General features: G+C 57.4%; 1 protein-coding gene across 4 annotated transcripts; it reads right to left on the bottom strand.

Moving 5' to 3' along the window:
* Positions 1-44: 44 nt before the first annotated feature.
* On the bottom strand, positions 45-13252 carry EHMT2 (euchromatic histone lysine methyltransferase 2). 4 transcript variants are annotated; one of them, XM_069564340.1, is made up of 28 exons: positions 13171-13252; positions 12458-12524; positions 12141-12359; positions 11787-12040; positions 10933-11017; positions 10792-10832; positions 10489-10644; positions 8770-8907; positions 8532-8646; positions 8284-8385; positions 7909-8057; positions 7675-7818; positions 7353-7588; positions 7091-7273; positions 6892-6974; positions 6279-6385; positions 6066-6188; positions 5878-5979; positions 5099-5203; positions 4840-4994; positions 4581-4748; positions 3830-3974; positions 3380-3457; positions 2927-3042; positions 2736-2822; positions 1198-1276; positions 880-1055; positions 45-565 (listed from the first exon to the last, which is right to left on the bottom strand). In XM_069564340.1, exons 1-28 carry the CDS (start codon positions 13210-13212, stop codon positions 385-387), a joined length of 3636 nt encoding a protein of 1211 aa, XP_069420441.1. In that variant the 5' UTR covers positions 13213-13252; the 3' UTR covers positions 45-384. The 4 variants fall into 4 exon arrangements, with proteins under 4 accessions (XP_069420441.1, XP_069420442.1, XP_069420439.1 ...); XM_069564341.1 differs by lacking the exon at positions 8284-8385; XM_069564338.1 differs by lacking the exon at positions 13171-13252 and having other exon boundaries at positions 12458-13116.
* Between the last annotated feature and the right edge of the window lie 1023 nt (positions 13253-14275).

Here is a 14275-nt window from a genome sequence, read left to right as displayed (position 1 = left end):
CATTCCCTCAGGCTGTGTGTGCTTTTCCGTCAACAATCGTCCAGTTTATTATAAACCCAACATTTATTGAGAACAAAGGAAACCAATTAGCACAGAGGGTCAATTTCATCAAACTTCAGTTGAGGGTGGGGAACGGGGGTTGGGGGGAGACTCGCGGGGGGAGGGGTGGCCAGCCCTGAAGTCACCCTCCCAGGAAAGAACCAGCTCTGGGAGACAGGGGCTGTCAGACCTCCAGGGCCTGGCTGGGAGCTGGCTGTGAATGTGTGAAGGGGTAAGGGAGAGAGGAGACGGTAAAAGCCCCCAGGCGTGGGCTGTGGGCAAGCGGCAGAAGTAGCTACGGAGCTGGTGGCCGTCCAGGGGTGGGACAGCAGCTGTGGTCCGATCTCAGGGGTTGACGGGGGGCAGGGAGCTGAGCTCAGGCAGCAGCTCAGGGTGTGGGTCCAGGCGGGCCAGGCGGCTCTGCTCCAGGGCAATGGCCTCAGCCGAGTGCTTGCACTTCTCAGAGCCACACTGGCAGGTGAAGTACTTGCTTTTGATGTCCCAGAAGCGGTCACCATAGTCAAACCTGTCAGAGGAGCACAAGAGATTTGTGGAGTCCAGACCCACTCCAGAGCACCCACTCCCATCTTCAGAGGGGCTCTAAGCCCTCCTAGGTTCAAATGCCCTGGCAATGCCAGGAGCTTGTTAGAAGTGAAGGCTCTCACGACCCACCCCAAACCTACTAACTCAAACTCCGTGAGGTCCAGGACTGTCTACAGTGACTTCAGAGAGGCTCTGCTCTAATCTATGCCTGGAAACCAGGCACTTGCCAGCCTTCTGCTTTTGGTCTGGGGCTTGCTACATCTCCCACACCCCTGGCTGAGCCTCAGGAGGCCTCACCCCAGCTCCTCCCCGGCCCGGATGTCTCGGGAACTGAAGAAGGCGATGCGTGGAAATCTCAGGTCCTGGTGCAGCATGAAGACCCGGACGGGGATGATGTTGGGGTCACACAAGTGGTTGATGAACCGGCTGATGTTGCCGTAGTAACGGGCATCGATGCAGTACACCTCTCCATCCTGAGGGGGGAGCATCACTCATCACATCTACCACCACCCTGCTGGCTGGCCAACCTCCTTGCCCCACTGATCACCTGGTCCCTCCTCCCCAGGTTTCCATCTGCTGCTTGAGAGGAGGAGGGCAAGGGGGTCTCCTGCCCACCTTATTGTCCAGGTCAAAGAGATAAGAATCGTCCTCTCTCACATCAGCCTCGGCATCAGAGATCAGTTCTCCGACATACCTGTTGGGCAGGAAGTGGTGGTTCTGGAGGTGAGCAGGGAGTTACTGGAAGTAGGCTCCAGGCCCTGTCTCTCCCCACAGCCTGGGATTCCTCTTCCACTGTTTGTCAGCTGCCCTAGTCACTGTCTGTGAATCTCACAGATCCACATGGCTGGGGTGGGTGACCCAAGGATAGGAGACATGACCTGGGAGGGAGGGGGTGGGAGGTCCCCATCCAGAAGGGGGATCAGGAAGAGGAGCCTGGGGACACAGACATGTGAGAGTACACACAGGACAAACTCTGGGCAGTTGGGGTCCCCCCGGGACAGCTAGACCAACAGGCAGGACCGACAGTGTGGGGCAGGGGTGAGAAGTGTGGGGCCATTGGGGTAGCAGCGGTGGGGAAGCTAAAGGGAAGGGTCAAGCTGCACTAGAGGATGATTTGGGGCAGCAGGGAAATGCCGAACCTCTGGGGTGAAGGGATGAGCATCTTGGCAGTGGGCCTGGGTGGGGAATCTGTTCAGGTGTGGACGTGGGGAGGATGAGGAAATCACCCAGCAGGTGGGGCAAGGTCGGGCTGAGGACAGGAGAGAGTTGAGAACTGCAGGAAGGGATGCAGCCCCAGGAGCTGTGAAGAGCTGGGGAGGAAGCACTCACGTTTGGAAAACGGAGGGAGAGGAGCTGGTGAAGAGGAAGAAAGGATGAGTTGCGGGTAAGGGTAGTGTCATGGGAGCCAGAGCTAAGGGGGTGGCAGATGCCAGGAGAATGCAGACTGAGACACAGGGGTCGGGGTGTGTGGACTGACGAGAGGAAGCAGAGGGAGAGGACAAAGGCAGATCTGAGCAGGGATGAGCAGGGAGTGGATGGGGGTGAAACAGACCTAGCAGGAAGAGGCCGCTTATCTGAGTCAAACTGAGAGATGACATGATGGAGGAAAAATGAATGGTTTCTTAAATAGCCACATAGGGCTGAATGACTTTTTTTTTTTAAGCCAAAGAAGATTAAGTTTGAAGACCATGAGGTAAAAGCTGGGCGACATGGAGAAGTTATAGATGCTGGGAAGAGAAAGAACTGGCAGACGGACAGGCCCGAGGCCCTTGAGTAGGTGGACAGAAGGGTAGTTGTTATCACCTCCATTTTGTAGACAAGAAGGAGGAGGCTCAAAGTGGTTGTGAACTTGGCCGAGGACTCCCAGTGGCAGAATGGGGCTTAAACCCTGGTCTGTTAAAACTGGGGCTTTCCCCAGTTGAGAAGGGCAGGGGAGAGGGAGTATGAGGCTCAGAAAGACACTGATGGGGAGGGAAAGACACAGGCCCTGTGGCCTGGGCAGAGTGGAGGCTCGGGGATGGCGGTCAGAGGAGGCTGGCCAGGTGGACCCATTAGGGAGGAGAGCAGAGAGGGATGCCTGGGAGTCAGCCATGGCCCCACACCCAGCCCTTTGCCCTCAAGAGCCAGAGTACCCCTCCCCCTCAACCACTCACTCGCAAATGAAGGTACCCTGGGGAATGGTCTGCAGGGCACGGACCCCCCAACCCATCTTGGCTGTTCGGTAGAGCTGCAGTCGCACCCTGGTGGTGGGAGAGAGGATGGTATTGAGGGGGGTGACGTGGAAGCTTCCCAAAGGAGAGAAGGGAGAAAGGGGGATGAGGAGGGCCGAGGGGCAGGGACTCACTTGATGCCGCTCTGGACGACTCTGTTCTTGCAGTTTCTCCAGCAGGAGCATGCCTGGTTACACTCAAAAATCAGCGGGGGCTCGATCTTATTAAATTCCTGGAGCAGCCTCCCATCCTGGGGTCGAGGGAGAGGAGGACAGTGGTTTTTGTGTGATGCTCCCCTCAGCTGCCCAGGACTCCTAAGACTTCACCGAAAAATCCACCACTGACCCCACCCCAGACTCAGGGAGGCCACGTATACTCTGAGTTCATCCAACAGGAAACCCACAACCATCGCCTTTGATCTGCGTATACCACGTCTCTGGCTTGGCAACGTCCTAGGAGTCCTGGGTCTCGCCCTGCTCTCTCTGCTACTTTCCCCACAGGACAGAAGGCAAGGGACGAGGCCCCACAGGGTTGGTGTCAGAGGCCAGCTCCGGAGGAGTGGATGGGCAGGTGGCCAGGGCACGCACCTTGTCATACCAACAGCGGATGCTGAGCTGGCCACACAGGCAGTTGGAGCTGGAGCAGTCATCCACACACGTGCAGTGCTAGGGCGGGAGGTAGGGTCAGCTCAGCCCTCAGAATCGGCCCAGGCACCTCGGCTTACCCCCTCAAGCCCCCCCAACTGCTGTCCTTTCTGTAGGGTTCACACTGTAAGGCAGTGGTGGTAATGGTCCCAGGATGCGGGGGAATCAAGATGCTGCTGACAGGGGTATCTCTAGGGCCACCTTGAGCCCATGCGACACCTTCATGTGTCCTAGAAAAAGGTCCCCTTCCCCAGGTGGATACAAGCCCACACCAGAGGTCCCTTTCAGCCCCACCACCTTGGCCAGGCGCCCTTGTTGGCCCACAACCTGCCCGGCTCCACTTGGTGGCTCTGGGTGCCCCTGTGGGAGTTGGTCCCAGGGCCCCACACTCACCTGTAGGTGGGTGATGTTGCGGTCAATGTTCATGGTGGACGTCTCGCAGTTCTCTGAGATGTACTTGTAATCCTCGGGGCAGGGCTCCCCGTCCACACCATTGACACAAGGGATGGGGACGTTCTCATAGCCCCGAGCCACGTCCCTGGCAGGAGGGGAGATGGAGCTGGGTGGCTACAGCATGGGGTGAGGGCTTCCCTAGGAGCAAGGAGAGGGCTGGGGGAGGTGAGAGGGTGTTCTGGGGGTACCAGGTCAAAGGCAGGACACTTTGTTAAAAATCTAAATTTCAGATCAGATAATCAGGAAATAACTTTTTTAGTACAGCGCTTCCCTGGTGACTCAGACAGTAAAGAATCCACCTGCAATGCGGGAGACCTGGTTTCGAACCCTGGGTTGGCAAGATCTCCTGGAGGAGGGCATGGCAACCCAGTCCAGTATTCTTGCCTGGAGAATCCCATGGACAGAGGAGCCTGGCAGGCTATAGTTCACGAAGTCACAGAGTTGGACAGGACTGAGTGACTAACACTTTCACTTTCATGTCCCAAATATATTGCTCAGAACACTCTTAAACATTAAAAAAGTATGCGTTGCTCACCTGAAATTCTAATTTAGCCAGATGTCTACTTTTATTTGCTGTATCTGCCAACCCTAGCTGTGTATGTTGCAGGGGGGACGGAGGTGGTTCTGGGGATTCCGAGGCTCCAAGGGGCCTGGGGAGGGGGCTCTGTGTGCGTAGAGAGCCCAGGCTCACCGGCAAATTATCTTCTCCGTGCGGATGGCCCGATTCCCCACCCCGAGCCGGAGCTTGCGGTTGAGCTGGAGGGCAAACCACACGTCGGAGCGCTCGGGGGTCAGGTCCCACGCCGTGTCCCCTTCCTTGTTCCGCAGCTCAGGGTTCGCCCCACGTGACAGGAACAACCTGGGAGGGGACAGGGAACCTGTGGGGCACCTGGCCGTGAGAGGTGGCAGAGGGGTGTGTGGGGGTGTGTGTGCGGGGGCGGGGGGCTCACAGCACGCAGTCGTGGTAGCTCTCCCGGGCCGCGATGTGCAGGGGTGTGTCCCCATGGTAATTGACAGCATGGAGGTCACAGCGGGCGTTCAGGAGGACCTCGGCGATGGCAGCGCTGCCGGTGAAGGAGGCCCAGTGCAGGCAGATGTTCTCCTCCTGTGGAGGCGGAAGGGGGTGAGGCTTGAGCCCAGCCGGCAGCTAGCTCAGGTGCAGGGCAGGACTGAGCCCGCCTCCGGCATCCCCACCAACCCTTCACTCACGTTGTCGGTGAGAGTGACATCCGCGCCCCGTGTCAGAAGCATGCGGATCACTTCTATGTGCTTATGCTCTGCAGCCCAGATGATGGGGGTCCACCCGCCGCTGTCCTGGGGGCGGGGAGGGAAGGGCCCTGCTCACACAGAGTCGCGGCTCCACCACCCATAGGCAGTGGCGCCCCGGGGCAGGTATTCAAGCTCTCTGGGTCTCAGTGTCTTCATCTATAAACTGGGACTAATAGTGTCTACTGCTCATGACTGCAAAGTAATTTTTCTCTTTCTAAAAAATATTTCCTAGATCTACCCACTCCCAAGAGAAGCAGGGACCCCAAGAGCAATAACCACCTTCAGGTACACAGATTGTTGTAGTCTCCAAAAAAATATTTCCCACTTAAAGGGATCAGAGTTTCTTAGAAAGTGGTAGAGTCTGAGTCTGGCGCAGGACAGCTGCTGACAAGGATGCTCTCAAAGGCTACTGGATCAGTTCAAAGCCACAGAAGCCTGTGGCAAGGGGCTTCTTCTGGACAAAGGATGGAACGGCTCAAAGATCAAGGAGAACACAGACTAAAACACCTCCAACAGGTGAAAAACTGAGTTAATACTGGCCAGTTCCAGACATTAAGGCAGCAAGTGAAAACTGGTAAAGAAAAACAAAAAGAACCAGAAAAGAATGAAGAGAAATACAAGTGAAGCAGAGAAAAGAGATAGGAACAGGCTGGAACAGTGTGACATGCAGGGAAAGGGTCAGAGGTCAGATGAGGGAGAAAGGGGGCCAGGCTGCTGACCTGGGCGTTGACGTCCACCTGTCCTGTGCTCAGCAACAGGCTGACCATCTCCAGGTTCCCAATTTTGGCGGCGTGGTGGAGGCAGGTGGAGCCGTCTTCCTCCTGGGGGAGATGCGGGCAGATGAGTCCTCAGGCTGGCACCTCAGGCCCGGCCCCTGAGCCCGGCCTGGGCCTGTGTGGCCACGCACCTTGCTGTAGACGCAGCCCCCGCGCTGCACCATGTAGCGAGCCACCTCCAGATGGTTGTTCACCACGGCCTCCATCAGCGGCGTCCGCTGCTGCTTGTCCACGGCATTGATGTTGGCTCCAGCCTGCATGGAAGGTCTGTTGGCACCAGGGAGGGGCTGAGGTGGGGTGGGGTGGGGTGGGGTGCTGTGGTCCCAGGTGGGGCCCACGCTGACCTGTAGCAGCACATGGCAGATCTCCACAGAGCCCTTCTGGGCAGCCGCGTGCAGGGGTGTGCGCTTGCTCTGCTGGTCACTCTGGAAGTTGGGGTCCAAGTTGTCCACTGTGGGGAGAGCCCACCACACCGGGAGAGGGAGGGACACGCGGTGAGCAAGCGTGGGGGTGGGTGGCATCTCATTCAGGAAGGCTTCTCAGGACCCCAGGCCTGGTCAGGGATGCCTCCTGGGCCTCCCCTGTGCTCACATCCACCGTGGCACAGCCTCACGAGAGTAGACGTTAAGAGCACCAGCTCTGCCCAAGTTCAAATGGCCCCAGCCCCTCAGTACCCTGTGCACTGGGCAAGCCAATTCACCGCTCTGAGTCTCCACTGGGAAGATACAAGTGAGTGAAAGTGTATAAGCTCTCAGAATAGGGCCCAGGGCCTCTGCGTTTATCGCCACCACAGTCCCCATCATCACGGGCGACCTGTGTGTCTGCGTCCCCTACCAGCCTCGTCCTTCAGGGCAAAGACCATGTCCCTCGCGGCTGCCCTCCTGGCTCCGAGCCCAGGGACGGGCACACAAGCAGCGCGCAGGTAGGGTCTGCTAAATGAGCGAGGGCGACACTCACACAGCATCAGGATCACCTTCTGCAGCTCCCCTTGCTTTACGGACAGGTACAACTGCCGGGGGTGGAACCGGAGCTTCTTCCGCCTGCCGGGGAGAGGGGCCCTCAGATTCAAGTACCAGTCCCAAGGGCCACAGATCCACGCTCCCAGCCCCAGTCCCCAGTCCCAGCGGCTGCGCCCACGCGTGCAACCCCTACTCACCTCTCCGACTCCTGGATGACCAGGGCCTTCTCCAGGGCCTCCCGGCCTGGCCCTGGTGGCAGCCCTACAGCTGAGAGGCAGCCCCCGTTGGGCAGGGCTAGGGAGGGCCCTGAGCTGTCGATGGTGTCGGCCAGAGGGTCACAGGGTGGACGCCGAGGCTCCCCCTGCCCCCGCATCCGGGCACTGTGGAAGAAGGTGCGAATGTCTAGGGCAGATGGGGACCACGCAGGGAAGAGACAGAAGGCAAGGGCGAAGCCAGTACCTGGGCTGGGAAGTGTCCGCTCTCCCGGGGGCATCCTGGGCCAGGGGTGGGGGAGCGGGGGCCGCAGTGCCAGCTGGTGGGGTCACCCCATCCCCCCGGGGGATGGTCACCTCCTGGGCCTCAGATGCGTCCTCCCCACAGTGGGGACAGAAGACCATCCCATTTAGCTGGGACACACAGGCCTTGTGGAAGCGGTGGGCCACACGGAAGTCAGGGTGACACTCCAGGAAGGTGCCCTAGGGGCAAGGAAACAACGCAGTCAGGCTCCGGGAGCCCCTGCCCCTGTGGGGCATGCCGCCTGGCTGCCCTGCTGGTCACTCACCGCCGTACAGAAGTAGCCACAGCCGGGGCAGCAGTGATGTTTGACCATGCGTGCGCGGTGGGTCTCACAGAGCACCATCAGGGCCACGCGGCTGGACGGTCTCATGGTCTCCCGCTTGAGGATGGCAGCGTTGCAGCCGGACAGCTGTGGGCGGCGAGGCCGGGTGACAAGAGGTGAGGCTGGGCTCCGGGGCCGGCTGCCCTGGCATCTCGCCGGCCAGCGCCCCGGGCCCACCTCTCCGTCCACGCTCTCCGTGGCCATGCACTTGTGCCCCGCTCTCTCGCTGATGCGGTCTATCTTGGGGGCCTCCATGCGGCAGCTGCAGAGGGGCAGCTCCTCAAACCCACGTTCTGTCTCCAGCGAAGATGTGTCATTGGACACCCCTTGGATAGAGGGAGCAGGGAGTTGAGGGCGGCCCAGCCCCTCACCCACCAGGACCCCTCATGGGGCCTCTCACCCCCACCCTGACTTTCCCTCCATGCTCCAGAACCCCCAAAGTCAGGTCATGGACACCCCAGCTCCAGCGGGGTCCCCCTCCTCCCCATCCCCTCTGGCCCTGAGGGCACCCCTAGTGGCTCCCTATCCCGGCAATCGGCAATTGGCAATTACCAGCGTGGTTGGGAGAGAGGGTCCCCTCGCTGGGCAGCTCCAGGGACCCCAGAGGGACCTCCATGTACTCACTGGGGCCTGAGGAGCCCACACCATTCACTCCTGACACAGAGACAGAGAGAGTGAGAGTGCGAGCTCACAGGTGCCTGGACGCGGGGGTGCATGTGGAGCGTGGGTGTGCATGCACGCTTTCTGGGGGCCGGGAGGGGGCTGGAGGAGGGGACCCCAAAGCAGAGGGGCCTCCTCACCTCGTGGCTCCTTGGCCCTCGGAGGCTCTCGTTTCCGCCGTTTCCGTGATGGCTTCACCCACGGGCTGTCCTTCCGCCATTTCTTCTTGGCTTTGCGGCGGCCACTGGAACCACTCTGGGCAGGAGGAGGAGCATTAGGGTGGCGGGTGGCCCCCAGTCCGTAACCCCCTCCTTGGAGGACTCAGACCTCCGGTCCTGCAGTCTCCACTCCTCCGGGGCCGCCGGCCTCCCATCCTACCCTGTCAGACTGATTGCCGGACTCTTCATCTTCCTCCTCTTCTTCCTCCTCCTCCTCCTCCTCTTCTTCTTCCTCCTCTTCCTCCTCCTCTTCTTCCTCTTCCTCACTCAGTTGTTCAGCCAGAGCTTCAACCTCAGACTGGAAGAGAGGTAAAGCTGTGGCCCCCACCCCAGGCCACAGCTCGCTCTTGGGGAGAACTTGGGAGAGAGGCAGAGTAGGACACATCCCCCTGGAACTCAGAGAAGGAGGTGTGATCAAGAAAACCATAAATCCCCAAGGATGGTTCCCTGGTGAAGATGACTGTGGACAGGAGAGGAAGGAAAGGCTGGGTACAAAGACGGGCTATGGCATGTCATACAGCAATGAAAAACACAGTGCTATGGTGATATGCAAAAATGTGATGATCTTGCAACATAATAGTAAGCAGGGAAAAAAAAAAAGTCGTTGTTCCAGATAACAAATGTATAGTATGAGATTCTATGAAGTTCATAAACACGTGAGACTGAAAACACTACACGAAAAGCTAATCAGAAATGCCATAATGAAATCAGGGTGATATCGTCTGAATCCACTGATCTTAACTTCACTAATAAAAGACCAAATGTCCAACACCTGATGATACAACAGGAAGCACCTGCTATCAAGTCTTCCAAACTAAAAAGAAAAATAACAAGCCTCTGAGTCTGATCACACTTCTAGATCTATGAGTTTATAGGAAGAAACACTGGACAGAGAATTACATGTCAATTCCCACCCAATTGGCCGACTCCTAAGTGTGAAGAATTCTGCAGGACAACCGACTTGGTTCCTTTAACAAACGAATGGCAAAAAAAATATTTTTTTTAGAAGGCAGGGAACCTATATACCAAGAGAAACCTAAGACAAATAATCAGATCAATGTGTGGATCTCTTTTGAAACTTGACAAACGAAAACCCATTTATGAAACAACTGAGAAAATGCGAAGATTTATTGGTAGCAAGGTGATGGGATTAAAGAATCATTTGTAGGAACTTCCCTGGAGGTCCAGTGGTTAGGTCTCCATGTTTCCCCTGCAGGAAGCATGGGTTCTATCCCTGGCTAGGGAACTAAGATCCCTGTAAGCCACATGATTCGGCCAAAAAAACCCCAAAACATCTGTAAATCTTTTGAAAACAGAAAGAGGTCTTATGTTTAGAGAGACTTATGGAAATGTTTCTAGATAAAATGAAATGGTGCCTGGCTATTTGCTTTGAACCAATCCAGTAGGTGTGGGTATTAGGGAGGAAGAGATGAGTCAAGATCTGCAATGTATTGCTAATCCTTCGAGCTGGGTGATGGCCACCTGGGGGCTCACTATTCTATTTTTTTCTGTGTATCTGAAAGATTCCATGATAAAACAAACAAAAAATAAAAGGCAAGACTAAGCATTATGTTGCATGGGCAAACACACACGTGAAACAAACCAAACAAGAAGCAAAAGAATAAACAAGCAAACAACAAATAAACCATAAAACAGGTTGTTAAATCCCAAGTCCAGGGTGGTGATTATCACTGGAGAGGGACAAGGGGATGGTATGGGGTAGAGCACACACTGGAAATAAGTTATAGATAGTACGGGGCAGTGAAACTAGTGGGTGTTCAGAAAAGGAAAGAGAGGAAAAAGGGGGGCAGGAAAGACTGGACAATGAGCCCTGCATGCGGGGGCAGAATGGCTGGGAGCGTGGCCGGCTCCCTCTCACCTTGCTGTCAGAGTCCACCCGCTCATCCACAGAGTAGGAATCATAGTAGAGGCTGAAGTCATCCCCCACCACCGTTTCCCACTCCTCAAGGGACCCCGGGTCCCCCTTCTCCAGGGTCACATCTCCTGAACTCCGCGTAGAAGCCAACTCCTCTGACTAGAAAAAGATTGAAGAAAAATTGCTGCTGCTGGCACTCACTCACCAACCCATTTCCCAGGAGGGTAAGATGGAACCCCAGCTCTGGGGCTGCCTCAAAGCAGCCCTCAGGGGGAGAGGCCCTGTTCCCAGCCCCTCTCGGCTCACCAAGCCACCTCCGGAGTTCAGCTTCCTCCTTTTGGCCACATCTGGAAAGAGAGAGAGAGAGAGAAAGGAGTGAGACCGAGGCACTCTAAGCCCTCAGCACAGGCCATAGCAAGCCACAGGCAGGTGGGGGATGGGACTGACCTGAGGTCACCTTCCCCAGCGAGTGCACGTCATCACTCATGCGGAAATGCTGCACTTCAGGGGGCCGCTTCTCAGGGACTGGGGGCTGGGGGCCAAGAGGGATCACACTTAGGGTCAGGGAGCATCTAAGGTTCTGTTTGGATGAGCTGAGAGCCCCAGGTTGGGGTGGGGTGGTGAGCCACAACCTCAGAAACGCCATCCGAAGTTCTCTGGCAATAAGAACCACGTCAGGCCATATTCCCCCTTCTAACACTCAACCCTTCATACACACAGAAGCAGGCCCCTTGCCCCCTCCTTTGCACATGGAAAAACTCAAATTAAGGCCTTGATCAAAGCTATGCAAAGCAAACCCAGAACAACATGATATCCAGAGCCCTAAAAACAGTCATAAAGGTTCTGAGATTCTGGGGCTCTTGTTACTTCCCTTGTCTCCTTCTCCGTAAAGATACACAGTAAAACCTTCAAAACAGCAGGGACGGTTTCAAAGAAGGGAGGGAGAAGTTCCCTTGGGGCTTGCTTTGAGGTAGAAGGGAAAGGTGGATTGAAGTCTCTATAGTTGTTATCACAAGAGTAATTAAGACATTGATGACAGAATTAACTTTTCAACATTTGTATCTTCTACTCTCCTCTCCCTAAGAGCACAAACCCCAGGAAGATAGGCATCTGGTATGTTCACAGATTAAGCCCCCGTAAAGAATCTGACATACAGTAGCCCCCTGGTAAGTATGTGAAGCAGTCACGTATTGGGTAAGAAAAGGCCTGAAGCTAAATTGTAAAAGAAAAAGCAGCCCACAGAGGTTTATGGTTAATTACCCTGTCTCTCCCACCCCCACAGCCATCCCCCTAAGCCTCACCTGTCCATTTCCTGGTTTGGACATGGTTTTCCTGGCTCGATGAACCTTGGGCTGCCCCTCTGGGCTGGCTGTGGCCTGAGGGGGTTCAGGCCCTGCTGCTGGCGCCCCCTGGGCGCCTGGCATACTCAGCAGCCTCATAGCCAAACTCTGAACTGATGGGGGTGATTTTCCGGCCCCTGTCATTGACATCTTGGCTCGGCTGGGACAGGCACCCCCCTTGCTGGGGGAAGAGGGGAACGACTTTGTGGCATGGCCTGGAAAACACAGGCAGGCAGGCGGGAGACAAGATAAGAGGGAAGGCAGAGTCAGAAGTTACCCCACCTCACCCCTCCCCAGACTCCCCCGGCCTCTCACCCAGCAGGATGCGACCCCCATGGAGGTCTCCATCTCCCTCGAGATTCTCAGGTTCATCCCCAATGAGCGGTGTGGCCCCTACAGGGGTGTCAGCCCCCTCATCGCCGACAGTGACCGTGACAGAGGCTGGGGATGAGGGGCCAGCAGTCTCCAGGGAGTCAGGGTTGGCCTTGGGCAGGGTCTCCTCACTTCGAGGGGTGTCCCCCAAAGAGCCATGAACTGTAATGGAAGAGAAAAAGTCCAGGGCTAAGGGCTCACGAGATCATGTGTTGTGGGGGAGGTGAAGGTCCAACAGGGCCCGTTTCTGCTGCACTCACCTCTCTCGGTGGCTCCTCTGGGCTCCTTCTCCAGCACCAGCGCCCCCATCTCAACGGGGGCCTCCCCCTGGGAGGGGACACAAGGGATAGGAGGGCTGGTCAGTCCGGTAGGAAGTTGGGGGGCCCAGGACGCCTGGGCCCTGGGTAGAGAGAGTAGGCTCCGGGGCCTACCTCTTCCTCTATGGGCTCCCCCCCTTCCGCGGCCTCGGCTGCCCGGAGGGGCCGCACGACCCCTCCCTCGGGCCCGCATCAGCCCCCGCCCTCTCGGCAGACCCCGCATCTCAGGGGCCGAGAAGAGAGGAGGGGGAGGGGGCGGGGCCTCTGCGCCCCGGCCCCGCCCCCTCCTCCCGGCTGCACGCGCCGCTCCCCCTTTGTCCCCCAGGCCGCGGGGACCCCGGGCACCAACCCCTCCAGCGCCCGCTGCCCCCCAGCCCGGTGGACGGCCCCTCGTGCCCCTCGCGCGTGCTCCTGGGGCCCCGGCGCCCGCCGCCCACTCGGGGGCAGCCGGCGACTGCACGCGCGCCTCCGTGCCCACTCCCCCCACCTCCCACCCCCTGGTCCCCTCATCCGCCCCCGGTGCTGGCCCTCCGGATTGCTGCAAGTCTCGCTCGGGCCCCCCGGCCCCGTTGCACCCCCGGAGCATTGCACGGGCGCGCGCTTCCCCCGGGCGCGCGCGCGGGCATGCACCCGCCTCTCCCCCTCCCCTTCCGCACCTCGGCGGCCGCCGCCGCTGCAGCTCCCGCCGCCGCCGCCATCGCCGCTTGCGCGGGGGGCCGAGCCGGCGCGCGGCCGCCCCGGGTCACGTGGGTTGGGAGGGAGGGCTGAGAAGAGCCTTAAAGGAGCCACTACGCGCTTTCTGGCCATTTTTCCCCCGAGAGCGGCCTCGGAGATGGCAGTTCCTGACCTAAACTGGGAGCGGCAGGGGAGAATTGCTGCCCTTCCTGGCCTCACTCAGCTGGGAACCGAAGGCGAGGCACGCCTGGGTCCAGGTGTGGCTTCTCCATCTCCCACCTGGCTTTTAGGTAATTAGCGGAGCGTCTGAGCCTGCCGGCTCTCGGCAGTCTGTATATCCAATTCTACCCGCGTGTGCTTCTCCCGCTTCTGATTGCTTTCTAGTTTTCTGGGTCACTGGACTGAAGCCTGGGCCTCTTGGCTTCGCTTCTCTAACGAGCAGGAAGGGGGCGATGGGGACGCGCGGAGGACACCTTTAGTCTTAGCTGGTCCTAGCATGCGGCTTCAGTGTACCCTGGAGCAGCGACCCCTTTTGAAAACCTGGGGCTGAATGTCTCTCCCGTTTATGCCAGACATGTTAAGCAACCACGTGCACTAGGGATCCAGGTAAGCCCTCAGAGGCCTGAGTCATTACTATCTGCAGACACTCTAGTAAGTAACCTTTTTTCGCCAACTTCACAAGCATACCAGGCACTTCGTGGGTCATAGCCCAGCCAGTAGTGGAAGTACGAATGGTATTACACCGAGACACAAAACTTTGATAGCAGTATTTAGGGTACCATCTCTTTAGGTATTGCATCTGGTCAAAGTTTGGAAAATATCTGTACTTGCAATATTCGATACAGGCAAATGGTTAGGATATAGGGCACTTGAGGCCATTTCAAGGCCTTCTGGGAACTGTAGTTCTCTTTGGTTAAGAACCATTTCAGAGCTTTCTGGGAATTGTAGTCTTCTCCGTACCAGAATCCAAACAGTGGTTTTTAGCTTTCTCCAGGACATGAGCCCTTTCCCCAGACTAAACGCCCAAACAGAGGCTTCTACTTACAATTTTAATGGGCACAATGATCACAACTATAGCTCATCCCT

Source organism: Ovis canadensis, chromosome 20 (genome assembly GCF_042477335.2).
Source record: "Ovis canadensis isolate MfBH-ARS-UI-01 breed Bighorn chromosome 20, ARS-UI_OviCan_v2, whole genome shotgun sequence".
NCBI lineage: Eukaryota > Metazoa > Chordata > Mammalia > Artiodactyla > Bovidae > Ovis > Ovis canadensis.
This window is presented reverse-complemented; position numbering and strand designations above follow the sequence as displayed.

Excerpts from the sequence above, each read along its gene's own strand:
- EHMT2 (XM_069564338.1), bottom strand. The coding sequence starts at position 13,100 with ATGCTCCGGGGGTGCAACGGGGCCGGGGGGCCCGAGCGAGACTTGCAG. Across the intron at positions 11,018-11,786 it reads CCAAACCAGGAAATGGACAG|CCCCCAGTCCCTGAGAAGCG; the intron begins GTGAGGCTTAGG and ends CTTGGCCCCCAG. Across the intron at positions 6,189-6,278 it reads TCTGCCATGTGCTGCTACAG|GCTGGAGCCAACATCAATGC; the intron begins GTCAGCGTGGGC and ends CCTTCCATGCAG.